This window comes from Neophocaena asiaeorientalis, unplaced genomic scaffold (assembly GCF_003031525.2).
Source record: "Neophocaena asiaeorientalis asiaeorientalis breed wild unplaced genomic scaffold, Neophocaena_asiaeorientalis_V1.1 scaffold280, whole genome shotgun sequence".
In the NCBI taxonomy this organism is placed as follows: domain Eukaryota; kingdom Metazoa; phylum Chordata; class Mammalia; order Artiodactyla; family Phocoenidae; genus Neophocaena; species Neophocaena asiaeorientalis.
Genome location: NW_020185321.1, coordinates 7,277,304 through 7,304,905, shown reverse-complemented (window position 1 = coordinate 7,304,905; position 27,602 = coordinate 7,277,304). Strand labels below are relative to the sequence as shown.

Here is a 27,602-nt window from a genome sequence, read left to right as displayed (position 1 = left end):
TGCGGGGGACGCGGGTTCGTGCCCCGGTCCAGGAGGGATCCTGCATGCTGCGGAGCGGCTGGGCCCGTGGGCCATGGCTGCTGGGCCTGTGCGTCCGGAGCCCGTGCTCGGCAATGGGAGAGGCCACCACAGTGAGAGGCCCGCGTACCGCAAAAAATAAAAATAAAAAAATAAAAAAGAAGATATGAAAGATGCTGTTTTTTTAAGAAGTCTGTTTCTGGAATGGGACATCTCATGTAGTGTCCTGTGGTAACTTTGGTAGAGTTTAAATTAGCAGTCCCACAAAGAAAGAAAGCACATGCTGAAATTTATTTTAAAAGGGAAGGCCGTTTTTATTAAACTTGTACGTTTAACTTTCTTCCTTTCAGAATCCTAATTAAAAAAACTTATGTTTCTGCTTACTTAAAAAAAAACAGAAAACAAACAAAGGAAACTATTAAAACATCACTTTTGTGATGGGAAAGGAGGCAACAGGATTCAACATAAGCTAAGAAAACTATACCTGGAGCAAAGAAATAAATTGAAGAAGAACCGACTCCGATCTAGGGCTAGAACATCTGCAACGTGCACAGCCCTTCATTAAGAGAATTTCCAAAGCAAACCCATCCCGGGAGACCAGGGAGCAGCCCTCTTACCTTCTGGATTAACAAACAGGCCAAAAGCCCTAATGATCGCGCAAATACAGACAAATCACTCTATTTGAAAAAGCACACACGTGTTCGACATTTGTCTCTCCTCCCTTCGCAGATTCTCTTCATTAACAGGGGGTTGAGGAGGGCAGCCCCTTGGCGACAGGGCGTTCACAGGATGTAAGTGTTCTTCACCAGGTGCTCCTTGTCGTCCCCAGAGCTCCAGACAGTACGGAGGGTGCGCTCCTGGTTCCTCCGCGCCACCCTGATCAGGCAGACCACGGAGGCTCCCAGCAAGAGGAACAGGACCATCACGAACAGCCCTGCCAGGACCACCACTGTGGATGAGAGAGAGGCCTCAGAACCAGCAGGACGAGGCGGGCCATAGCCAGAGTGTCCACGTGGGCTTGGGAGGTAGACCAGCAGCCCTTGGGCCAGACGTCCCCCCACCCCAACCCAGAAGGCTCTGGAGAACTGACACTGCTTAACAGGAAGTCCTCAAGGAGAGTCCCTACAGTCTTGAGAAGTAGGTTCCTGAAAAAAGGAGATGCTATGCTATGTGCACATGGACAGAGTGGCTACTTGTGTTCCTCCTTTTTGAACAAAAATCCCCACTTCAACTCTGTACTACCCTGCCACCTCTCTGCGGCAATCTGTACAGGAAAAGCACACATCTCTGGTGTGTGTGCAAACACACACCCCCCTCCCCCAACCAGCCACAGAGAAAGATGTGGCCCTGCAGCTGGCTGGGGTGGCTGCCTGTGGAATGAGGAAAGGGCAGAGGCATGGGTGTATTCGGAGCAGGGCCGGGAGGGGACCCTCATGCTCCTAACTGCCCAGGTAGATTTAATAGTGGTTGCCCCACTGCAGTCCCACTGGTCAGTTAAGATGCTTTTTCTTCAGGTGGGGCTCCACCTAAGGAATGTGGCCTCCTATGGCAGGTACCCGGCTCCCTCTCCCCACTTGGCTGCAGAATTGGACAGGGTCAATTCACTCTCCATCTCCAACCGTCCAGATCCTTATGCCTGGCAAACCAGGTTCCAGTTTTATTTCTCTTCTAAAGCAGAGCAGACACACAGGCCAGGCCTGGACTCCTTAACAGGGAAACAGGTGGAAAGAGGCCAAACCAGTGTGGCAGATCTTTTGTGCAAACACTACCATCCATGATTCAGGCTCAGAATCAGAAACAAAAGCTAGAGGAGGCCTAGCCTCCTTGTCAGACCAGACTGCTTGGGGACAACAGCACTGGCTGGGGCCATGCTCCACCCACACATGGCAAGGGCTTTCCACCCTCCTTTGTTATCACCCATGACCAACTCTGTATACCCCATGGCAGTAAAGATCCCCCCCAAAACCTGGAGTTAGTCCCAGGCCTGCGTGCAGATCCCACACACCTCAAACAGTAGGAGGTGTCCCCCAGTCACCCCCAGGCTGCCTAGGCAGAGACGGCCTCACTCCTAACCCATTTATTACACTGTACAATGGGACAAACATCCACCACATGTTCCAAGCTGCCTGGCCGTTCTCGTGCAGAAACACGACTTTCCAACAAAACGACGTTTACAGTGAAGGATGATGGGCCCAAGACAACATGAGCCTGCAAAAAACACAGCTGAGCTTAGTCAAGGCAGGCAGGTGGAGGGGCCAAGAGGCCGTTTACCTTTAGTGCGGGGCAGGGCAGGATACAACTGCTTGCCTGGAAGAAAACACACAACCCTGAGGTCAGCTTTCAGCCCTCCTCCCCTCACAGCTGCAGCCACCTGAGGATTCCCCTCAGCCCTGGGCCTTCACGCTCTTTCTGAACGGCTTCTTCCAGCTCTTCTGAGGGTTCTGAGACCTTGCCACCCCAGTAGGGACCTAGGACACATGTGCCCAACAGCTGGAGCCACAGCCCACCCCCTTCCCCACCAGGGAGCCAGAGAAGACTAATGGCAGAGTCCAAATGACAGCATTTCCGAGGCCTTCATTTTAGGAAGGGGACTGGTGTCCTCTCGGGAAGGTTCATCTGCCCATGGTTGTTTCTTGGATTTAGGAGTCAGGCAGACTCACCGAAGCAGCGCTGCATGCACTCCTCCTTGGAGAGGTAGCTGTTTTTATTGCCCCGGCATCCGCCGTAGATGAAGTTATCACAAGAGTTCTTCTCGGCATTAAAGTACCAGCGTGGGAAGGATGCGCGGCAAGGCCCAGTGATGGCCTTGGCAGTGCAGTGTTCTGGGAGTGAGACAGCCCAAGGGATACAAATTAGCAGGGCCCAGGAGAGGTGAATGGAGCTAGAATGCTCCCAAGCAGTCATATGACTGCCAGCCAATGGGGAAAACATCTCTCTGTCAAAAGAAACTTGGCCATTACAGACATGGCCATTCTGGCCCACATTTTCAGATATCTTTCTCTTTATGGCCAGACTACACTGTTATGGAGGTTATTCTATGTCAGTCACTGTTGTAGGCTCTACATGTGTTAGCTCGGTCTCTGAACTTTCAAGAGAGGTCTGAACTAGGCCCCTCATTTCATAGTCAGGGACTCTGAGGCAGAGCTACAGTATCCCGCCCACAGCGCGCAGCTGGTGGGAGGCAGAGCCCGCACGCCACTGCTGCCTCTCAAGCAAAGCTTCCCAAGGGCGTGCTGTGTCACATCCTGCTTCCTGCTGCCCCAGGGCATCCTCATGAGTCCTAACACCTGGGAAAGGTTGGGAAGCCCTGCTCTACAATACCCTTAATGGAAATCCTCAAGTGTGTCTCAATTCCCAATTAAGTAAGAAAACATGTTTTTTAAAAGTTATACCTTCATAGTTGAAAATATCACTGGACAGGTCATCAGAATCCTGCCTTCTGGGAACTGAAACACAAACATCCATGTCAGGGAGGCTGGAATGGACACAGGGCACGTCGCCTAGCTGGGGCTGAGTCTAAAAGGGCCCACTGAGGTACCTGGAAGGGAGTGGAGCCCCCCTCTGTGGGCAGCTTTGCTCCATCACCTCCCAGTCCTAATGGGCTCTACGGCACACACAGAGTGAATGCCGGATGGGGAAGCCTGCCTGTCACCTCAGGGGTTACTATGGAAAATAATCCCAGCCACAGTTTCTGGGGTGATGAGGAAGACCAGAGGTGTCCACTCTCTGACACAGGGGGGAGGGTCCCTTATTCTCTTGGGGGAATTTTCTTCTGAAACAGGACAGAAACCAGAGTTACGATGCCAGTGCCCCATGGCTCTGGATGACCTTGCAGAGGCCGGCTTGGGAATAAGCAATGAACCCAGGCAAAGCAATGGTCAGGACAGTCACAGGATTCCTAGCCTAGCAAAACTGGAAAGTGACTTTAACCTAACTCTCAGCATTCTTCAAATCCACTGAACTAATAAATGCTCACTCTCACGTGGGTGCTGATGTCAGAGTCAAAGGACCAGAATCAAGACTGCAACCAGTGTGTGGCCAGTAGCTGACTGGGGGCCATCCTCAAATGGGGTGTGGGGGGACTCTCTCCCTCCACAGCAGGTCTCACCCAGCAGAACCCACTGCCTGGGGACTGGCCTTTGGGAAAGCTGGACTGGACTTACTAGTGCGTCTGAACCACTCACCCCCGGCTCCTGATGCAGAGCCCTTTAAGCATAAAGGAGGAACGGGGCAGCTGCTGTCAGCAGTACGAAGCAAGTTAACACAAAGCTCCAGATCAAGGACTGCAGTGGGAACGGAGGCGGGGGTGGCAGAAGACAGAGGACTCAGCACAGGGAGGGAGATGGACGGCAAGGATGACACGGAGCAAAGGAGATACAGCAAGCAAGGATGTGGGACAGGGCAGTGAAGACAGCACGAAGGCTGAGGCCAGGGGACTGGAAGCCAGCCCAAAGCGGGGGAAGGGGTCTGAGCCACATGCAGCAGTAGCCACAATCCCTTATCCCCCAGGAGGAAGCTGAGGTCAGCCAGGAAGCACTGTAGAATCCCTCAGCCCTCTTGTCTGCTGAACTCCCCAGAGGAAGGATGCTGGCCAGGAGCCAGAAGCTGGCAGCCCAGGCAGAGCCCCTGTTCGCCAGTTCTGAGTAAACAGAACCAGGAGGTGGAAGCCCTTGTACAATGCCCAAATTAAAAATGTCCTTTCACATTAGCCATCTGGATGGCCCTCATTCCATCCTGGGTCTTTTTAAGAACTTACCACTTGGGACAGAGGAATCTGCTCCATTCCTGGACAGATCATTGATGGTGTTCACTACAAGAGGACAAATAAACAGCACAGTGAGAAAGTGTACCTCCAAGATTGCCTGGTGAAACAAAACAAGCTGTATCCCTGAGGAGGCTTGGTCCTGTGTGCCTCTCACAGCGACTCCCATTTCTCCTTTATGTGGGCCCTTCAGTGCACATGCTGGACCACAAACCTGCCAGAACTTGGAAAATAAGGAACCAAGACTGCCCTTGTGGGTTAAATTTTAAGATCAACCAGCTGGGAATCCGAGCAAAGACATGTGAAATGACATTATAAAAAGACAGAATGGCTTCCAGGGCCAAATAACCTGTGGAACTGTATTAACTCACCCAATGAATTAAAAAAGTGAAGGGTGTGGGACTTCCCTGGTGGCACAGTGGTTAAGAACCCGCCTGCCAATGCAGGGGACACAGGTTTGAGCCCTGGTCTGGAAAGATACCACATGCCACGGAGCAACTAAGCCCGTGCACCACAACTACTGAGCCTGCACTCTAAAGCCCGTGAGCCACAACTACTGAGCCCATGTGCCACAACTACTGAAGTCCGGGTGCCTAGAGCCCGTGCTCTGCAACAAAGAGAAGCCACCGCAACGAGAAGCCCGTGCACTGCAATGAAGAGTAGCCCCCGCTCGACACAACTAGAGAAAGCCTGTGCAGCAATGAGGACCCAATGCAGCCAAAAATAAATAAATAAATTTTTAAAAAAAAGATGCAGGTGTGTTAAAAATAAAAGACTATGCACTCCCAATGCAGGGGGCCTGGGTTCAATCCCTGGTCAGGGAACTCGATCCCACCTGCATGCTGCAACTAAGAATTCGCAGGCCACAACTAAGAGTTCGCAGGCCACAACTAAGGCGCCCGTGTGCCACAACTAAGAAGCCCACCTGCCGCAACAAAGAAGCCTGACAGTTGCAACTAAGGAGCCCATGTGCCGCAACGAAGACCCGGCACAACCAAATAAATAAATATTTTTCAAAAAGTGAAGGGTGTGCTCAGCACTGTGAATGTACTTCATGTTACTAAACTGTGCACTTAAAAATGGTTAAATGCAAAAAAAAAAAAAATGGTTAAATGCGAAATTATATGTTATGTATATATATTTTGTGTGTGTGTGTGTGGTGCGCGGGCCTCTCACTGTTGTGGCCTCTCCCGTTGCTGAGCACAGGCTCCAGACGCGCAGGCTCAGCAGCCATAGCTCACGGGCCCAGCCGCTCCGCGGCATGTGGGATCCTCCCAGACCGGGGCACGAACCTGTGTCCCCTGCATCGGCAGGTGGACTCTCAACCACTGCGCCACCAGGGAAGCCCACGTTATGTATATTTTATCTTGCACACACACAAAGCTAAGAGCATGGGTGCAAGTGCAAAAAAGGGAGCGCTGGCAGGGTCCAGGAGGGAGGAACCCTCCCTTGTGCAGAGGCGTGGGGCTGGCCTAACCTGATGCCATTACACATTCCCATCACAAACCAGCTCCTCCAGTTCTGCCTCTCCCCTCAACAAGCAATGTTCTGGGAATGTCGCTGAGAGGTTTGCCTACACAAACTAAGGGTGCAGGCACAGGGACAGAAGTGTCTGGTCCCTTTGGTGGTTCTGGTTCTCATTATAATTAATTAATAAACTGGCATTCTCATTATCATTTGGTTCTCCACAGAGCTAGCCTGCCTGGGAGAAAATATGTTGGCAAAGAGAACGCCTCAGGAGCTGTGCAGTGCAGCCACGCTCGGGTGCCAGCAAATGAGCTTTCTGGGACATCAAGGCTGGGGCCAGACTCTGGCTTGACCTCTAGGAAGATAGCTGTCTGCCTTCTCCCAGCAAAACACTACACCCTGTGGCTCCTTGCAGAGACATCCCGCCTTAATGCCCACTGTCCACTGCTTGTGTTCTTAAAACTTAACTTTCGGGCTTCCCTGGTGGCGCAGTGGTTAAGAATCCGCCTGCCAATGCAGGGGACACGGGTTCAAGCCCTGGTCCGGGAAGATCCCACATGTCGCGGAGCAACTAAGCCCGTGTGCCACGACTACTGAGCCTGCGCTCTAGAGCCCATGAGCCGCAACTGCTGAGCCCGCATGCCACAACTCCTGAAGCTCGCGCGCCTAGAACATGTGCTCCGCAACAAGAGAAGACACCTAATAAATTAATTAATTAAAAAAAAAAAAAAAAAACAACTTAACTTTCCCCCTGAGAAACCAAGGAGTAACCAGAACGGCATGTACATTTGCTACTGTCAACTCCTGATTGGAAAAGGACAGAAAAGGTAGCAAAAAACATTTCCCCTTAATTCCTTCCCTGACACTGGATCACAGCTGATGGCGGAAAACCACATACAATAAACGGTATTTTTCTCCATCACCATCTGGTAAGGTTGCCAGTTGCCCCCCCACCCCCGCCCCAAAACAGATGAGGAACTCATCTGTACAATCCAAAACTAATACCAGCCACCTCGGCTCTCCAAACACTTGCTGAGCGCCTTCCGGGCACTGGGCACACAAAGATCAATAAAATGTTCCTCAAGGCACTCAGTCACTGCTGGGCTTGTGTGTCTGTGCATTATGTTTTAAACCTCAGTTCACAGCCAAGACCACTGTTGTCTTCCTCTCTTTACACACAACTTTAATAAGCTTATCTGATTTCTGAATGCAGAGTTCAAAGCCAAGAGAGATTACAGCCAGTGTGGTGAGCGCTGAGGGCACCAGCACATTCTGACACCGAATCATAATCCAGAGTCTAAACACTGCCGCCAAGCTGTCAGGAAAGGATGCAAGGAGTCCCGGAACAATGTTAAGGAAATCGCCAATGAAAATCTTTGACAGTTTGGCTGGCCCAATCCGCGGGTCTCTGGAACACCTAGGAAGGATCAGGCCCCAGAGGGCCAATATCGCACTGCCATCAGGTCTCAAGGAGTCCCTCGAGGCTCCGTTCAGAACTGGTGCACACTGTTGTGGGGCTTTAGGTTTTCATTTACACTGGGAGGCTCTCGGGGTCAACATTATCTTGATTCCACAGAATCCCTCACGAAGGCTGAGAGAAGGATGGATTCCAGAAGTATGTTCTAGTTTTAACTTGATTCATAACTTGGCTGGCTGGGTGAGTTCCTCAAGTCATTTGTCCCAAAGGTAAAAATAACCCAAATGCCCAGGAAGCAAGGAGGGCAGCCCATCCGAGGAGACCTGGAGGACTCTGCTCATACCAGGCCTGGCATGGGACCTGCTCTCAGTAGTGGGAGAAGGGAAGTTGGGGAGAAGACGCAGTCCTGTCACCCCTCCCCTGGCTCCAGTCTGCGGCCTACTCTCCCCTTTCTGGGAAGAGGAGGGAGGATACCGCTGTGAAACCACCGTGTGGGCGACCTTCACACTGTGCCTGTTTCTTCTGCTTTTAAAAACGTCTCCCAGTTTCAGCAGTGAAGAACTTTATAAATGTCCCAATTAATAAAGTGTCTCTAGATAATAAAACTTCCCCAACAGCACTGTCTTACCTGTGACATCAGCACACTTTGCAAGACACTCCTCCTTGGTCATGTAATTATTGTCATTCCCTCCACAGCCTCCATACACAAACTGCTGGCAGGATCCATCAGTGACATTGTACCACCACCTAGGGATGGAGGCCCGGCATTTTCCCACACTCTTCGAAACTCGGCAAAAATCTAAAACACAACCAACCAGAGACCAGTTAGCTTGGCAGGGCAATTCTGGCAAGACAGAACATGCACAGACCTGTAGAAGGCCCACAGCTTTCCAGAGCCCCAAGAGGAGAACCAGAGCCTTAAGTTTCAGCACAGTTCCTCTGTGAGCTGTTTCTGAAGTGTCGCCATCAGGCCTACCTAGTGATTCCTTCTTTGTATAGGAAGGCATCATCTAACAACAAAGACACCAACCCACCAGACTGAACTGAATTTCAGTTGCGTGTTGATTTGGTCCCTGCCCCCATTATCAAACACACACACATCCAGTATAGAAAAAGGACTTTCAAAGGCAAAAAACCAGACTGCAGGATCCTTCTGGATATGTGCCCGTCTCACTGGGCCAAGGGGAGCTTAGCACTGAAAGGCCAGAGCTGGGACTTCCCTGGTGGCACAGTGGTTAAGGATCTACCTGCCAACGCAGGGGACAAGGGTTCGAGCCCTGGTCTGGGAAGATCCCACATGTCACGGAGCAACTAAGCCTGTGCACCACAACTACTGAGCCTGCACTCTAGAGCCCACGAGTCACAACTACTGAGCCCACATGCCACAACTACTGAAGCCCACGTGCCTAGAGCCCGTGCTCCACAATAAAGAGAAGCCAGCGGGCTTCCCTGGTGGCACAGTGGTTAAGAGTCCGCCTGCCGATGAAAGGGACACGGGTTCGAGTCCTGGTCCGGGAAGATCCCACATGCTGCGGAGCGGCTGGGCCCGTGAGCCATGGCCGCTGAGCCTGTGCGTCTGGAGCCTGTGCTCCGCAACGGGAGAGGCCACAACAGTGAGAGGCCCTCGTACCGCCCTGGTGCTCTTAGCGCCCCACAGAAGGACCTTTCCTAACTTTTCCTGTCTACTCTCTGCCAGGATAGGCCACTTCATAGTCAAATTACCACAAGAGCCTCAGAAAGAAGCTCCCTAATGTTAGTTCCCCCAACTGCCAACCTTCCAGAGACAACTAAGGTCACTCCTCTGCTTCGGCGCTTATGATGGCTCCCCCAATATGAGCACACCAAGATGGGCTGGGTTACAAGGTGTCCTAAAATCTGGCCTCACTCTAGGACAAGGAAAACAGAACAATATTACAATTGCAGCCAGACAGATCTGCCTGCAGAAGGCCTAGATATCTGCTCTCTCTTAAAAAGGGACAGATAAACAAGTGCTGGAGGTATCACCTGCACTAGAATGAGACTTTCTCCTGGAGGAATCAGGAGGATTGAAAGCAACTTGGAAAGGGAGTAACCTGACCATGTGATTCAACGTGTGCTCTGCACCACCATAACACCCCCTCCTGGCACCACGAGTCCACATCACCTCTCCCTACACCCTGGCCTCCTACATCTCTGCCTTCTGGCATCAGGGCATTCCACCCTGCCCTGGGCCTAGCACAGGGCGCTTCATAAACATCTCAAATAAAAACATCCTAGGGCCCAAAACTTGGTTATATGCTGTCATTTACTCCTCCCTAGTTGTTTTCATGTTTGCTAGGTTTACCTCACCAACTAGGGGATGCCTTTCGAAAGCACAGAGAGCAGGATTTGTGCTTCTCTTGCATCTCCCAAAATACATCACAACGATGGGCAAGAAACAAAATGTTCCACAAAACATCTATCTATGGACAAAAAAGGTTGGTGCTATGCAAAACGAACACCCCAAGAAACTCACACACACACCAATAAATCACAGGTAACTAGTACAGCAGAAAAAGCATACTCTGAAGTAAAAAAAATGCTCTGTTAATTTGCAAGCAACCGTCAATGAAATCACCAGTTAGAAAGTATCTTATCTGGGGACCTCCCTGGTGGCACAGTGGATAAGACTCCGCGCTCCCAATGCAGGGGGCCCAGATTCGACTAGATCCCACATGCATGCCTCAACTAAGAGTTTGCATGCCACAACTAAGGAGCCCACCTGCCGCAACTAAGGAGTCCATGAGCCGCAACTAAGACCCAGCACAACCAAAAAAAAAAAAAAGTACCTTATCTGGATACTTCAGATGAATGGAATCATACAATATGTTCAGAAAAGGCAAATCAATAGAGACAGGAAGTAGATTAGTGTTTGCCTGGTGTTCGGGGTGTGGAGCGGAGAGTGACTGCAAGTGGGCACAGGGATGGATCTTTTGGGCATGATGGAAATGTTCTAAAATTGGATTGGGGGATGGTTGTACAACTCTGTAAATGTACCAAAAGTCATTGGGTTGTATACTTTTTTTTTTTCTGTGGTACGCGGGCCTCTCACTGTTGTGGCCTCTCCCGTTGCGGAACACAGGCTCCAGATGCGCAGGCTCAGCGGCCATGGCTCACGGGCCTAGCCGCTCTGCGGCATGTAGGATCTTCCCGGACCGGGGCACGAACCTGTGTCCCCTGCATCGGTAGGCGGACTCTCAACCACTGCGCCACCAGGGAAGCCCTGGGTTGTATACTTAAAACAAGTGATTTTATGGTATGTAAATACTTTACTAAATCAGTTTTTTAAAATAGGCCCAGGCACCTTTTGTCCATATAACACATCAACCAGAACCAGCTGGGTGTGCACCTGGAACAGGTACTTTTGACAATGTGCAAAGGTCACAAAACAAACGCAATCAACAAGGCCCAGGGAAGACACAGAAGGAGAAGAGTTCTTTGGTATATATTTCTGCCCAATCCACATGGCTGTCAAATGCCAGAGGCAGCACTGCTAAAAACAAGACAAGATGGAGAGGACCCACACGTGATCCACTTATGATCCAACTGAAAACAACATCAAGGCGGGAGCACCTCATTGCTGCCGAGGTTTGGCAACAGCCTATCCAATGCCCTGCCAAGCTGAGAGCCCTGGGGATCATTGACTGCTTTGTGTCCTTGCTTCCTGAGCAGCTTCACGTACAATCTTTTAAACAAAAACCCTGAGGGGGTAATTGTACACTTTAAATGGGTCAACTGTACAGAATGTGAATTATGTCTCAATTGAAACAAACACCTGAGAGGGGCCAAACAAAGCTCAAGCCAGCCAGGTGGGAACTGCCAGACACCACAGCAGAGAATGCAGCAGGGCGAACACAGTATAAAGGGTGAGAACTGGGTGGCTTTTCACAAGCAAGGGTGCCAGATACATCCTGTGCAGGTATAGAAGCCTGAAGGTGCATAAAGAGGAAGAGGGAAAAGCTCATCTAGGGATGGAGGGCAGTTACCTTGGTGAAGTAAACACTGCACAGAAGCTGGCCCTCATCTTTGTAGGCTCAGACAGGCACTCTAAGTGCCCCAGAGCTGAGGAGGCACAGAGATGCTGATCTTACTAACAAAGCACACAGGAGGATACTGAGAAAATAACTGTCCAGCGGGGTGGATGTGTACCAACATACCACCTCGGAGAGCAAGCTGAAATGGAGCAGGTGACTTGGAGTCACAGTAAGGAAGTTTTCCGTAGGATTCCTGTGAACTTACTCTCTACTGGGATCTACCACGCAGACTAGAGGCTTGCAGCAGACAGCTCGGGAAGCGCTTAGGTCAAGAGAGCACAGTCAAGGTCTGCCTCTGGAACACTTACTTTTCTGACTTCCACCACTGACCAATGCCTCTTCCTGACTGGACCATTCTTTCTGTAGATGTGATGGTTCCTTCATTATAAATTTTGTGGGCCTGAGAGGCTATTCTGTCTCGGACGGCTGCTCATATCTGCTGTCAATGATCACACATTGATCTCATAGTTTAAGTTTCAGAAGCAGCCTTATTTTCAGTTTCAGGTTGCTTGGGTGGGGTAGGAGGGGATGGGGGTGACTTCATTTTTGTCCCAGGAGAATTTAGAAATGTCTCTTTATTAGGAGAGAACCTGGACTAAAAACACAGTATATCTGAAAAGACAGAATGCAGAAGACAGAATTGTTGAAGCTGAGTGATGGTCTATGGGCACTCATAAAACTGTTTTCACTCCTTTGTGTACATTTGAAAATTCCTATAATAAAATCAGAAAAAAGCTAATCTCTTTATTTTGTTTTTATTTTTTTAAAATTGGGGTAAAAGCTGATCTTTTTAAAATAAATTTAATTAGAGTAAAAGAGCTCTAAGGAGCAGATTAGTTGGTCAAAGCTAGGTTCAATTAAGATGAAATTTAACCACACACTTACTGTGTCAAGACAGAGTCCCTTCTCTGAGTATGGAGGCTTCTTGTCAAATGGAGAAAAGTCTCATTTTGTCACATGCTTTTACTAACTAAACTGCTTTTAAGCTTCCATCATATACATTTTTACTCTCTAGGCTTAAGGAAGTAATCTCATGAAAAAGGATTTTGTTTTTGTTTGCTTGCTCGGTTCGTTTCAAAGGAGAGAATGTTCCTTTAGGAAACACAGGCCACATGTTGTTCACCTCACTCCAAATAACATCAGTGCATTTTCTCTTTTGTTGTTCTCCAAAAATCTTGTACAAAAAGCCAGAAATACTTTAGTATGTAAGATGACTTCCATGACTTATCACCTTCCTTATAAAAACTTCAGGGCTTCCCTGGTGGCGCAGTGGTTGAGAGTCCGCCTGCCAATGCTGGGGACACGGGTTCGTGCCCCGGTCCGGGAATATCCCACATGCCGCGAAGCGGCTGGGCCCGTGAGCCATGGCCGCTAAGCCTGCGTGTCCGGAGCCTGTGCTCCGCAACGGGAGAGGCCACGTCAGTGAGAGGCCCGTGTACCGCAAAAAAAAAAAAAAAAAAGTCAAAATACTATACTCTGGTAGACGCAGCTTAAAATCAAAATGAACCAAAACGCAGAGCATGACTTATTTCTTGACACCCTGTTTCACTGCCTTCACTAAGCTTGATGCCAGGCACATTCTATGCACAATTTCTAACAGTCACAATAAAACTGTGACTCATGCAGTAACACCCCCACCCCTGCCCTTGACAAAGCAGAACACTGAGGCTTTGGGTAGGTTAAGCTAAGCAAGCAGCAGACCTGTATATGAATTCAAATGGGTCTGATCAGAGAGCACAGGCACAAACAAGATGACCCCTTAGATGGAAAGAAAGAAAAAAACCACTATAGTGACAGGCAGTGGGAAAAACATGAAACTGAAGTTGCCTAAAAGCCAAAACATTCCTCAAGGCTTCATCACAACTGGAGGGCTCACCAAGGCCAGGCCCTCTGCTATGCCTGTTTATGGTGACACTCAATGACAGGGTCATAGACAGCCATACCAAAGAACTGGCCAAGGCTGAGGGAGACTCGGTTGGACAATTTTCAGGAAGTTATTCCTTAATAAATAACTGTTCTTATTAAGAGATGACGAAATGATATCCTGGTCTCAGAATAGTTTTGGAAAACAATCATGAAAAATGTTTCAAGTTCTATTTCTGTGCCCACAAATGCTAGTACAAAATTAAATACGTTCTGTAAGTTTTCAAAACAGAGTAAGAAAAACAGGGAAAAGCTGAAGGGCACCAAATTTGGATACACTTGCTTCAGAATAGGGAAAAATGGAATTCCTGCCTTTCAGAAACAGTAACATTCTCTTGGAAAAGTATTAAAAATGGTTAAAATCACACATTATCTGACATATGAACCTAAATTACAAAACCCTGGCAGGCATTTTGAACACTGGCTATTACAAAATTGCCAAACAGACTGGTCTTTGTCATAGAAAACAGGTTTCTCTGGTTCTAAAGTTGCTTGAGCTTTTTAAAAAATTTATTTATTTAACTTTGGCTGCGTTGGGTCTTAATTGCTGCGCGCAGGCATTCTCTAGTTGCGGCGAGCGGGGGCTACTCTTCGTTGCAGTGTGTGCGCTTCTCATTGCATTGCTTCTCTTGTTGCAGAGCTCGGGCTCTAAGGTGCGCAGGCTTCAGTAGCTGTGGCTCGCGGGCTCTAGAGCGCAGGCTCAGTAGTTGTGGTGCACAGGCTTAGTTGCTCCGTGACACGTGGGATCTTCCCGGACCAGGGATCAAACCCGTGTCCCCTGCATTGGCAGGGGGATTCTTAACCACCGCTCCACCAGGTAAGTCCCTTGATACACTTTTTATTCCTGTGGGTGCTATAAACTGAAGAACACCAACTTCTTGCCTCACTGTATACTAATAAGCAAGCCCTGGATCACTTCACAAGCTGGGAGCCGCTCATGAAATGGTCCTTTTCCTCCCCCCATCTGTTTTCTCTAGAGCGAAGGTCAGTAAACTTTTTTTATGATGGGCCAAATAGTAAATACAGGCAGAATAGTGTGAAATCATGCAGAGCAATGGGAACAATTATGATTGTTCCGTGACCTTTAAAATGAAAAACTGCGGGCTATAAATGTATAGAATAATAAAAATACATAAAATAAAATGAATATTTATTTACTATACTATAAGTTAAAACATTAGAAATTTGAGAATTGGGGCTTCCTTGGTGGCGCAGTGGTTAAGAATCCGCCTGCCAATGCACGGGACACGGGTTCCATCTCCGGTCCAGGAAGATCCCACATGCCGTGGAGCAACTGTGCGCCACAACTACTGAAGCCTGCGCACCTAGAGCCCGTGCTCCGCAACAAAAGAAGCCACCGCAATGAGAAGCCCGCGTGCATCAACAGACCCAACACAGCCAAAAATAAATAAATGAAATAAATAAGTTTATTTAAAATAAAAAAAAGAAACTTGAGAATCGAAGTGTTTAATCTTCTTTGTAAATAAATAAGTCACCAAGAGTAGTCTCTACAGTGCTTGTGAAGGTCTTTACTCATATAACTCATGATACAGAGCAAGCATCTTTTCAGTTCGCCTTAGTGAAGTGTCACACCTCTTTCTAGGTTTGGATCAGCTTCCAACATTTTATCCTTTGCTCTTTCAATGACACAAAATTGCTGAGAGTTACTTGACTTTTTGTGGAAGTTTCTGCCAGCATTACTTCCACTGGATCATCCTTTTTTTGTCACAACTACTTTCCTCATTTCGGTCGATAAGCTCCTCTGGCTGCATATCCGGTCTCAAATGGCAAGCAGTGTCAACATTCCCACAGTTAACTCATTCTTCTATCACTCCATTTATGTTCAATTGGAATTTCCCTTCCAGCGTTATCACTTTTTCTCTTTGCTACACTTTGGTGCTTTTTTTGGCCAACTTCCTCTAGTGATTAACCATTTTTGTAAACTGTCACGTATACTGGGAAACAAGGAAGCAACACAACTACATGCTTTGCTGTGTATGAACTAACAGATGTGCAGTGAACAATCACTATGCATATGTGTAATTTACACAATGATTTGTGACTGAAGAGCTAGTAGCTGAAACTTGTTCTGTACCCAAGTACTCACAGTTAATATACTGTAGTAACTGAAATCTGTGCATGTTGAAAACTGTGCAAAGCATGGACTGCCTTTCTTTCAAGCTTCATGGGTCACCTAGCCTAACTATTCAACTCTGTCATGGTAGCATGAAAGCAGCCTAAGGCAATATGTAAATGAACGACCATGGCTGTCATTCCAATAAAAATTTATTTTATATAACTTTTACGCCTTAAAATATTCTTTTGATTTTTTCAACTATTAAAAAAATGCAAAAGCCATACTTAGCGTGTAGGCCATATGTAGGCAGTGACTACGAGCTGCAGTTTGCCAATCACTTCTTTAGAGAGTGTTGCTAAAAACACCCTGCTCAGATTTTCCACATCCCCACCCCCTGTCATGTCACAGAACTCAGCAGTCCTACAGGTGTGGTCAGATGCTATCACATAGACTCCTAGGGCTCACATTTCTATGACAACACTGACCACGCCTTCCTCAGGTTAATCCTTTGCCAAAAATGCTGCAGCACACCCTTCCATCACTAAAAACAGCTCTACTCTTTTCATTAAAGCCACTTAGAATTCTAAGGATAATGGCCAAAGGGAAATGATTTGCTACAATAATCCTCAGACATCTGAAAATACTATTTTATACAAAAAAATAGGAGAGCATACAGTTCACTCCTCAGTATCAAAAGGCAAACAAGGAAGAATCAATTAATTCAAGAGTTTCAAAGAACAGGGGCAACTATTACCACATCCACAAAGGGCTTGGTAAGCACAGACCTACAATAGCTGAAAATTCACCACCAGAACACCCTGTTCGTGCTAGTGAAATAACTTGTGAGACATCCACATAATCGAATACTCAGAGCTGTTTAAAATAGACAACTGGGGCTTCCCTGGTGGCGCAGTAGTTGAGTCTGCCTGCCAATGCAGGGGACACGGGTCCGTGCCCCGGTCCGGGAAGATCCCACATGCCGCGGAGCAGCTGGGCCCGTGAGCCATGGCCGCTGAGCCTGCGCGTCCAGAGCCGCAACGGGAGAGGCCACAACAGTGAGAGGTCCACGTACCGCAAAGAAAATAAATAAATAAAATAAAATAGACAACTACGTATGTGCTGGTATAGAAAAGTGTCTGAGAGAAAAAAAGCAAAAGAATGTTTTACATATTATGATTCCTTTTTAAATTTAGATATGAATCTACCTTTAGGGAAAGAGACTAAAGGAGGACGAAGCTTTTCCAGTTTTTCTTTTCCATCTGTATCTTTTAGTACAATTTGAGTATTCTAATTTTGTGAATGCATTACTTTTATTTTCTTTAAGGGTTTTATCTGGAGAGTGGATTATAGTCATCCCTTTTGTTTGCTTAAATTTTTCAGTTACATTTTTCATGGTAAATAAAACTGAATGTACTAAATTCCCTAGTATCTTGAACAGTAGTAAGCAACAAGTGTTTGGTGAATAGCTAATATATGTAAATAGGGCGATCACATAATTTATCCTCCAGATCAAGACACTTTTCAGAGTGAAAAGGGGTATTCTTTTTTTTTTTTTTTTTTTGCGGTACGCGGGCCTCTCACTGTTTTGGCCTCTCCCGTTGCGGAGCACAGGCTCTGGACGCACAGGCTCAGCGGCCATGGCTCACGGGCCCAGCCGCTCCGCGGCATGTGGGATCCTCCCAGACCGGGGCATGAAACCGCGCCCCCTGCCTTGGCAGGCGGACTCTCAACCACTGCGCCACCAGGGAAGCCCAGAAAGGGAAATTCTTAATAGTTACCGTGGGAAACACAGTGGCATAAATTGGAACCCTCCAAGGTAAACTGAGCTGAGTAGCCATCCTACATAGAAGGCACCCACTGGGAATGTAGTCCTTGACCTCCAGGGGTTTACAATTAAGTTAGAGCCACAAGACTGGCTTGGATAGAAGAAGAAAGAGAAAATCACCCAAGGTAAAATATTACAATCACACCCTAAATTCAAAGGGCTTGTAAGCCACACAAGGTACAAAGGAAATGAACAAAGGCTCTGGTATAGGGAAGTGACACAATAAGGAAGAGTCACTGGGCAAAAGTGTGCAGGACAGATGAGAGGACAGGGCCTGTAGGAAGCTGTTCTGGTAAAGGACCAGTGTGTGCAGGAATTCCTGGCTGCCTCTTACTAGCCCACTGTCTTGGGGGGGGGGGATGGGAGGCAGCTTTCCTAACCTCCCTGCACACCCATTTCCTCATTCATAATAAGGGGACAATAATACATGCAACAAAAATGTATAAACCTCTCAATAAAGCTGGAAAATGTATAAACCCAGTATTCTTCAATTCGGCAAGCCCCATATTCTCTGATTTAGGCCTGGCTAATCAAAAAAAAGTGCAGATTTTGGAGGCTTAGAGTATCTAAATCAGACTCTTGGGAGGCTTAGGAAGATAAGGCAAAGCTCTGATTATAGACCTATCATATCTGTGACATAATTAGAAATATGTATTTGATCTCTCCCCGCCTGCCCTTCCTGATACAGAGCTCCTAAAACCCTTGTAATTTCCTGAGAGCTGGAGCATGTTCTATTCTAATATTCGTTCTTGGACCCACGTTTCTGACACAAGAACTAAAACCCTGGCAATCTCTGGAGTAGTACGATTGTCTTTTTGTATGCCAATGAGATGATAGTGGCTGGGGGAGCCCTAGAAAGCTTCAGGGTGGGGGCTGGGGGAATTCCCTGGCAGTCCAGCAGTTAGGAGTCCTCGCTTTAACTGCAGAGGGCCCTGGTTGGTGAACTAAGGTCCCGCAAATCTTGTGGCACGGCCAAAAACAAAGGATGGGGGCTGGTTGCCAGGAAAACCAAGGCAAGATTAAAGGGTTGGACCTTTCAGCCCCACCCCCTATTCTCCAGGGAGGGGAGAGGGGTGGAATATTGAGTTAATAATCAATCATGCCTATGTGATGAAGCTTCCATAAAATACCCCAACTGAAGGGGTTAGGAGAGCTTCTGGTTGGTGAACACATCCACATGCCAAAAGGGTGGCTCACACAAGGACAGAAGGACAGAAGCTCCTACACTGAGGACCCTTCCAGACCTCTGTCTTCATTTAGCTGTTGATTTGTATCCTTTATAATAAACTGGTAAACGTGTTACCCTGAGTTCTGTGAGCCACTCTAGCAAATTGGATCCAAGGGGGTCATGGCAACACTTGATTTACAGCAGGTTGGTGAAAATGACAGGGGACAACCTTGGACTTTGACTGGCATTTGAAGGGGGGAGAGGGAGTCCTGCGAGACTGAGCCCTTAACCTATAGGATCTGTGCTCACTCCCTGCGGTTTCAGAACTGAGTTAAATTGCCAAACACCCAATCCGTGTCTGCTGAGAACTGCTTGATGTGGAAAAACCCACAAATCTTGTATCAGAAATATTCTCTGTAGTCAACAGGAAAGTTTCCTCTTTAAAATTCCTTCAGGTTACAGTGAAAGCTGAAATGTTAGCAAGAGAACTAACTTGAGGACATTATAAATACAACTCAGCCCAAATTGAAGTGAAGGCCTCTCTGTGTGATTTGTACCCATTCTGGATCTACTTAGTATAAAAATGTTTTTTTGACAAGTTTGTTAGCAATAAGTCCCATTTTGTGACACCTAGATTTTTGTTTCCTGCTGTGGAATGCACCATTTATTAATCTTGAGGTTATCTTGACCATGGCCTGTCTGGGAAAGGGCATTTGCTCAATGTAATTTGAATTCACTGGTGAGTAATAAAGTGGGGAGATTCAGCTGGCTTTCCCTCCATAGGTCCCATTGAGTTAAACTCTGTGGACTTGCAGATGCATTTCTTAAAAACAATTCAAATGGAAGGGACTTCTTTGACACAGGGAACGATCATTAAGAGTGTTGTGAAAATTAAAGGCGTTTTTTTACTCCATTATAAGGGCTTAAAACATTTGGCACAAAGCTTTGAGTAAGTAGTAGATATTATATTTTTATGAAGACCAGACTACTGTAGGAACAGTGGGAATGAAGATAAAGAGAAGGATGACACATTTCACTAGTAAGTCCAACTGAATGTGGTGACTGACAGGATAGAGGGGATATGGAAAACCAAAGTACAAACTCAAGTCAGTGAGTTGATCAAACCAACCCAACCATCACTCCTTCCCTTTGTTTTTCCGCTGTGCAACCACCTGCCATGCCTGAAGACACAAAATTCCTTATCTTCACCTACAGTAAGACAATGGCAGACTATCACAGAGATCAAAGTCCTGCAACACTACAGTTGCAGGAGATTAAGAGGTCGGAGACAAGAAAATAAGAAAAATTATGCCTTGGTTACCCATTTGGACTTCAAGTTATCTTTTCACTGAGGAGTGAGAGAATATTAAAGTTCTGTGTGAGTGAAGAGGTACTGAATACCAGGGAGGCAGGCATTCAAGGCTGCTTTAATTCTACTGTGCCAAATTCCAAAGTTGACATTTATTTTACAATCAGTCTTATTTCAAGGTGATCTATAAATCCAGCTATTTTGCTTAGTTGGATAGGTTCTACATACTTGAAGACTTCTGTTTCTAGTACAGAAAGCCACTAACTACCCACGTCCTCTAGGTTGTGGTGCCTGGAAGTTGTCATTATTAGGATAAGTAATTCAGAAACTTTAAAATAACCCCTAGGTGTTTATGAGGAAAGAACATTTACAATAACAAATCCAACTTAAACTACAAGGCTCATAAAATCTTGTTGTTTTAGATACATAATCTTGGCATTTTAGATATAAAATATTTAGATATAAAGGTTTACATTCCATAAACTATCAGCACAATGCAAACCACCACCCCTATCCACTGTCACCTCATACTCATCACTCAAGCAGGACTATAAATTCTACCCTTACCTAAATTCATAACTAGAATCACAGCGCTCCATCTGAATAATTTGTAAGGAAGGGCTTCCCTGGTGGCACAGTAGTTAGGAATCCACTTGCCAGTGCAGTGGACACGGGTTCGAGCCCTGGTCCGGGAAGATCCCACATGCCGCGGAGCAACTAAGCCCATGCGCCACAACTACTGAGCCTGTGCTCTAGAGCCTGTGAGGTACAACTACTGAGCCCATGTGCCACAACTACCAAAGCCCGTGCGCCTAGAGCCCGTGCTCCGCAACAAGAGAAGCCACTGCAATGAGAAGCCCGCCTCACCGCAACTAGAGAAAGCCCGCGGGCAGTAACAAAGACCCAACGCAGCCAAAAAAACACACAAATTTTAGAAAAATGTCCTAAATGTTATAAAAAAAAAAAAATTTGTAAGCAAACAGTAGCTTCAAAGTCTTTCATGGAATTATCTGTTAATTCACATTCAGGGGTTCTTAACCTTTTTTGAAAAATGGACCATTTTCAGAAACTGATTACAGCTAACAGGCCCTCTACCTAAGCAATGTTCCTCAATCTTTTTTTCCATTATCACCCCACCCCAGGAGCCTTTGTAGACGTGTTTTTCCTAAGCACCACACTAAATTTCAATACCACAGACATATATCTATCTATGTAGCCCTTTGAAAGGTCAAAAACTATTATATCTAGTATTATTTCATCCCCACCCCCACCCCAAACAGGCCCTAGACTCTAAATGACTGACCCTGGAATAAACATGGACAAAGTACCACATATGAACTCAGGAACTTCAGATTACGGGGCTTCTGAGGCCAGGGACCCAGGACCCCATTGGTGAGATCCATCAAACACTTGCCCTCATTTCTAAAATGGCTTTCCAATAATGAAAAATGTGCTTCAAATAAACTTCAAAGTAACTAACTCCAAAGTTCATGGGCCTCAGCATCCAAGTTCCAGCACTCCTTCATAAGTTTTCAAAAAGGTCTTGTCAGAAACAAGTGAAATGACATTTGTGACCAGGATCACACAAGGACATCCATAATCCATACACTAATGCTTCTGGGGTCATTTGCAAATTCCTCATTAGTCACGTGATCAATGGGCCACCAAGGCCTCCTGGGGTTAAGTCATTTCAGTGTGACCCCTTCAGGGTTCTCTCCTGCCTCACATGAATCACAAGCTACCTCACCCCTTATTTGGCCTGTCAGTCTCAGGACGTGGCAAACAGAGGTTTGGCTGCCTGGCCAACTACCTGAAGACAAGCCTGAATGTTGTAAATGACTCTGGGGATAGGTAAAATGAGAAACAGGTTGGGGGCTGGCTTTCTCTACTACAAGCTGACTTCTCAAATACTGACCAGGGCAAAGGAATGTTTCTGGTGGCAAGGGTCCACTTTCCCTCAGTGGACCTACAGGCAAGCCCCTCAATGTTCTTTAGGTATAGTCACCATCTGAGCCTCAAAGGCCATGTTTTTAGTACTAAGCACACCAAACCTTACCTTACTTTTTTCTTTTTTTTTAATTGAAGTATAGTTGATCTACAATGTTTCAAGGTATACAACAAAGTGATTCAGTTTTTTATATATATATATTCTTTTTCAGATTCTTGTCCATTATAGGTTATTACAAGATATTGAATATAGTTCCCTGTGATATACGGTAGGTCCTTGTTGTTTATTTTATATATAGTAGTGTGTATCTGTTACTCCCAAATTCCTAATTTCTCCCTCCCCCCACCTTACTTTTCTTTATAGTACTCATCACCAAGTTATCTATTCATTGTTCATTTATTTATTGTATTATCTTCTTCTCATTACAATGTAACTGCCATGGATTGGGGCGGGAGGGTGTCATCTGTTTCATTCAGTGCTTTGTTTCCAGGGCCTAAAACTGTGCCTGGCACTTGGCAGGTGTTCAATAAATATGTGCTGAATAAATATTTCAAACTGTCCTGGAACGAAACTGTCTTGCCTGCAAGTTAAACAAGTGCCTCTTCTGTGAAGGACAAGAATACAAGATGCTACTTTGGAGAACTCCCAGCTGCTCACCAACACCAGCTGCACTTTCCCTCTTATCTGTCATCTTCTCTTTGGCTACTCAGTTTACAACTATCCATGGGGGTGAGGAGAAGAAAAAGGAGTGGTGACTAATAACATGCTTCTTGGAGATTCACTGGAAAGTTCACTCTTTCAGTCAAAGTTCTGGGGAAACTAATTAATCGAAGAGGTTGGTGCACATGGAAGATCACTTCAAAGTGTGGTGGAGGCTCTCACACGAATGCTGCTGCACTTATCTCCAGTGGAAATTCCCAAGAACAATCAACAAAGGGCTACGGGCGAAGGAACCACTAACACAAGTTCTGATGCCCAAGGAACCACTAACACAAGTTCTGATGCATACGTTATTGGCAGCAGGAACTACACTTAACTAACCACTCCTAAAAGGAATTTTTGAGGTTCTATTCTGAAAAGGAATATATTATCTGCCCTTGTATTGATCGAAATTGTGTATTTGGGGGCACTCCAAATACCAGGACTTATCACCCGAGAAGAGATTAAAAAATCATGCACATTTGTGGCCACCTGATAAGGGGTGTTCCCTAACAACAACAGCACACATACACACACTCACGGCACTGTACAATTTATAAGTAGCTATTATGTTCTATCTACCTTTGTTTCCTAAATGGGGCATACTCTTAACATGGGAGTCACAACTCTTAGAAGATACAGAGGGCAGGCCACGTGAATAAATACAGGCTGAGAAAGACAGTCTTCTTTGTCCTTCCCAAAAGAAGTACTTGGCACCACCCCATGGGTGCTATGTGGGAACACTGGACTGGCACCGCCAGATCTACACATTTTTCAGGCAAAGCCAAAAATAAAAATATTTCATAAAAAATGATCAATCCTAGAAACTGTACAAGTCACATAAAGCCTGTTTGAGGCCTGCTGGGAACAGCCAGTTTATAATCTCTACGTGCTTCCATGCAGACTGGCACTCTCCCTGAATGCTACGAACACCTGAACACCCACAGAAGTATCAGCTTTCCCCCACCTCCATCTGCAAAGGTCTGGAGTCAGGACACTTTGCCAAGCCTCCAAATGTCCACTGTATCCCACACCCCTTCCTCTCTGCCCTCCACCACCCAGTGCCTCACCAACATTGTCAGTCTCGAGACCATGTGACACTCCTATCACTTGCTTATCACCACATCAGCCCCAGACTCCAGTTACCCTTCATCACCCTGTTTTGTCAGCATCTCCCTTCCCCCAACTCCTGGAACCTCTGATACCCATGGCCTATCTTAAGCAAAATCTCTCATTTCTTCAATCTCTTCTCTGAACATTCTTGTCACTTTCTTACTCTAACTGAACCCAGCTCTCCCCTGAAGATATAGCTTCTCTTGTGCCCTTCCAAGTGGGCACTGCTTCTACACCATTCTCCCTCCACCCTCAACACCCAGTTATGAATTTCATCATCAGAGTAAATCGTATCCCACCTTGTGGGTCATTTGCTGATCCAGGTCACTACTCCTCACTTCTCCATGATTTTAGCTCCTGGCTCACTGTCACTCCCGCTGCTGCTCCTATCATCATTCTTGGTGACTTCCATATCCAGATAGGCGATCCTCCAACCACCCTGGCCTCTTGGTTCCTAGACCTCTTCTCCTTCAGTGATCTTGCCCTCCCTGCAGCCGCTCCCTCCCATGGTCACACCTAGACCTTGTCTCAATAATTGCAGCCTCTTCAGAACCTCAGTTTCATGCCTCTCCCTCACTGCCCATTGTATCCTAGCTTCCTAGTTCAGTCTCTTCAAAATCTCAACTCCAACAATCCACTGGCCCTACCACCTTTCCACTACCCCTCAGCCCCCTCATGTCTTCACACAGATCATTATGATCACCCCGCTATACACATTCACTACACACTTCCTCCCCTCCACCAAACTCATCTGCAGCTGTGTGTGGCTGGAGAAACACCTCACTCTTAATGGATGACCTTGCTTCCTGAGAAGAATCAAAGCAATCAGAAGGGGTGGAGGGATAAAAACTACCTCCTGCCTCAAATTAAGCTGTTGAAACCTTTCATACAAATAGAACTTCAGATAAGCAAGGGCATTAGTTCACCCAGCCAGATAGGAGTACTTCTGAAAGGTCAGTAGGTCCAGCCAGCTGCAACAGCTGGGGAAGCCACTGGGAACAAACAGAAAAGGCCTCTGCAGCCCGACCTGGCTTTGTCAATTACTAGTGTGTGACCTCAGGCAAGATCTGTAACTTCACCACCACCGCCAGGTTGTTTCAAGGATTAAGTGATGCACAAGGGCTCAAAGTAAGCAATAGATGTTAGCCCCAAACTCAGTTTTGATAAAGTCCCAGGCCAGGTAACTGGAAAGTATATCCTAACATAATTAATTCCCCTAAAAAAGTCCAGAAGGGCTGACAAATTCTAGTTCAGACCACAAGAATGATCAACGCCTGCGTTCCTAATTCCCTGGAGCTGAGTCTCTCCCCACTGGCTCTTAACACTACTCCCCACCCCACAACTCAATTTTTCCTCTCTGCCTCAGGCATAGGGAAATTAACAGTCCTCAGAAGACACCACAGGTGATGACTTGGCGCACATACATCCTGCTTTCTTTCTTTCCATCCAAAACGCTGGCCTGTAAAGCTACCTGGCTCCTGCCTATTTTCCCCACTTGGCATCCTCCTCCAATCCCCCACCTCTCCCGCCCAACACACTCCTGCTCTTGTCACACTGTCATCTCTTTTCCTCCAATACCACCAAGCTTGCTCCAGCCTCAAGGCCTCTGAACTCCACTGCTTCCAGTTGGATCCTGAAGCCTCTGTGTCGCTGCCACTTGCTCTTCACGTTGGCCCTCAGCCGCCACTGTCCTGAGACCTCCCCTGACAACCAGAGCTAAAGCGGCCCCCGTCGTCTTACATCATCCCTGTTTGTCTCCTTCACCCCGCTCAATTACGTCTTAGTAATTTAATACTGTGGTGAATGCTCTTTATTTGAATGTTTACTCCCTGTCTCTGTCTATCCCACTAGAATATAAGCTCTCTAAGTGCAGGGACCTGGCTTGTCTGAGTCCCAACTGTTATCACTGCTGCCACCACTGCCCCTGACACGTAACAGGGGCTCAATAAATTTTGCTGAACCAACGAATTTTTCTTTCAAGAGATCTATTTTCAAAGCCTCCTTGTGGCTGTCTGAAGCAGTAAGGTTAGACCGACACCTGTTCAAAAAGACCTTTCAGGCCAAACTTCCACAGAATTGAGAGGTTTAAACTGAGCCTTCCCCTCCGCCAACCTCTAAGGACCAGGCCAAGGAATCCAAGCCCAGCTTCTCAATGCCAATATTCTTCTTATACCAAGAGGCTCCCCCCCTTGCACCCTGACGAAGTTTTTTCCCCCCAACACTTTTGCTTTTCTTTTCCTTCCTTTGGATACCACTGAGAAACCCCCTTCTTCTTGGAGGCATTCTGCTGCAGCTCAACCAGAAAGGTTTCGCAGGAGGCTGCTGTCCAATATGCAAAAAGGTGGGGGTGAGGGCTTCTTTCCTGAGGCTAAAACGGCCACCAGGTCACCGAATCCAAGCCCCACCCGCTGCGGCTGGCCTCCCTGGACTTGCTTGGAACTTTTCTCTGCCAGGAAGAGGCTGGTCTTCTGTTCGGCCCCTCACCTCCTTCCTGCCACAGGAAGGGGCACTGCCACTCTTCTTGGTCAACAGCGCTAGTCTCCTCCCTCATTCACAGGAAACTTTTCCCAGGCCGGGCTCCTCCGCCTGTCCTCACTCCCAAGGGCTCCCAAACCTCTTTCCCAAGGTTCGGTCTTGCTACACACCCTGAGCTTCACCAAGTCGCCCCAACTTCCTCCCCCGCCAATTCTCCCCGCTCAGACCCTGCCCAGGGCCTCCTCAGACCCCCACTTACCCCCTCGACCCTGCCCCTAACGCCCCGCCTTCGGCCTCTCAGCCCTCCACAGCTCCCAGGAGACCCGCCCGGGCCCTCACCGTGGGCGCCACGTTCTTCGTCGGCCGCCTCAGCCCCGGAGAGGAGCAGCGATGCCAGCAGGGCGAGGAGCGCCCAGTACCGCCTCAGCCCACAGAGCTGCGCCATGACTGGCTCCACCGGTCCGCCCAGGCGAGGCCTCGAGCTGCTCGCCGTTGGGGTCTCGCGATCAGGTGCGGGAAGACCCTTGCCGCGCACGCGCACTGGAGCGCGCCGCGTTCAGGTGTGCGCGTCCCCTCGTCACACAGGAGTCTCCGGGAAGCACCTTTCTCGGTCCTTTGGTGTGCGGACACTCTGCCTCCTGCGCCCACGATGCTTTAGTTCGCTCCTCGCTTGCCCCGGACACCCCCCACCCTTCAGAACCCCGCCACACCCCCCAGACACTCCGCGGTTGCCAGAGATAATGGCGGCTGCCTCGAAGCTGCTGCCGAAGGTGGAAGGCCAGGGAAGGGGCGGGGCGCACCTGGCGAGGCGGGACGCGTTAGAGCGCAGGCGCAGGGAGCAGGCACCTGAGCGGCCGTCCTCCTCCCTGGGCGCACCTGGGTCCGCCCCTGGCACTGGGGTAAAGGGGCGGAACTTGCGTCGGCTTCGCCCCGGTGGGACTTAGACCAGGGGCCGGCGCTCGCAGGTTGAACCTCGGGGCTCCGGTTGCCCTTGCGCGTGGGCTTGTTGACCACGTCCGAGCACCTTCCCTCTTGGATTGGGCCTCTGGGTGGGAGGAGAGGTCGCAGACGTGCTCATACTGGAAACCTGTGTTTTTTGCCCATCTTGCTTCAACCTTCCGTTGAGGGCGAGGGGTTTATTCTTCCTAAATTCCAAAGTTCACTGAGCGCCTACCCAGAGGTGACCACGCCAGAGTGGTCCTTTTCATCACCAGACAGGAACAGCCCAGCGCAGTGATGACAGAAGCATAGGGCAGAGTGATTATGAATGAGACAGCACAAGCACAGGCTAAGTGATCGGAGGCTGCGTGGTGGAAGACCTGGGAGCCCCGACAAGTTCCCATTCAGCC

The 27,602-nt window shown here is 47.8% G+C and overlaps 1 protein-coding gene across 1 annotated transcript; it reads right to left on the bottom strand.

The window, feature by feature from the left end:
• Window positions 1-290: 290 nt before the first annotated feature.
• SPINT2 (serine peptidase inhibitor, Kunitz type 2) lies at window positions 291-26,955 on the bottom strand. The gene is made up of 7 exons (XM_024733796.1): window positions 26,593-26,955; window positions 8,293-8,463; window positions 4,775-4,828; window positions 3,411-3,464; window positions 2,679-2,840; window positions 2,290-2,325; window positions 291-967 (listed from the first exon to the last, which is right to left on the bottom strand). Exons 1-7 carry the CDS (start codon window positions 26,696-26,698, stop codon window positions 801-803), a joined length of 750 nt encoding a protein of 249 aa, XP_024589564.1. The 5' UTR covers window positions 26,699-26,955; the 3' UTR covers window positions 291-800.
• Window positions 26,956-27,602: the final 647 nt, after the last annotated feature.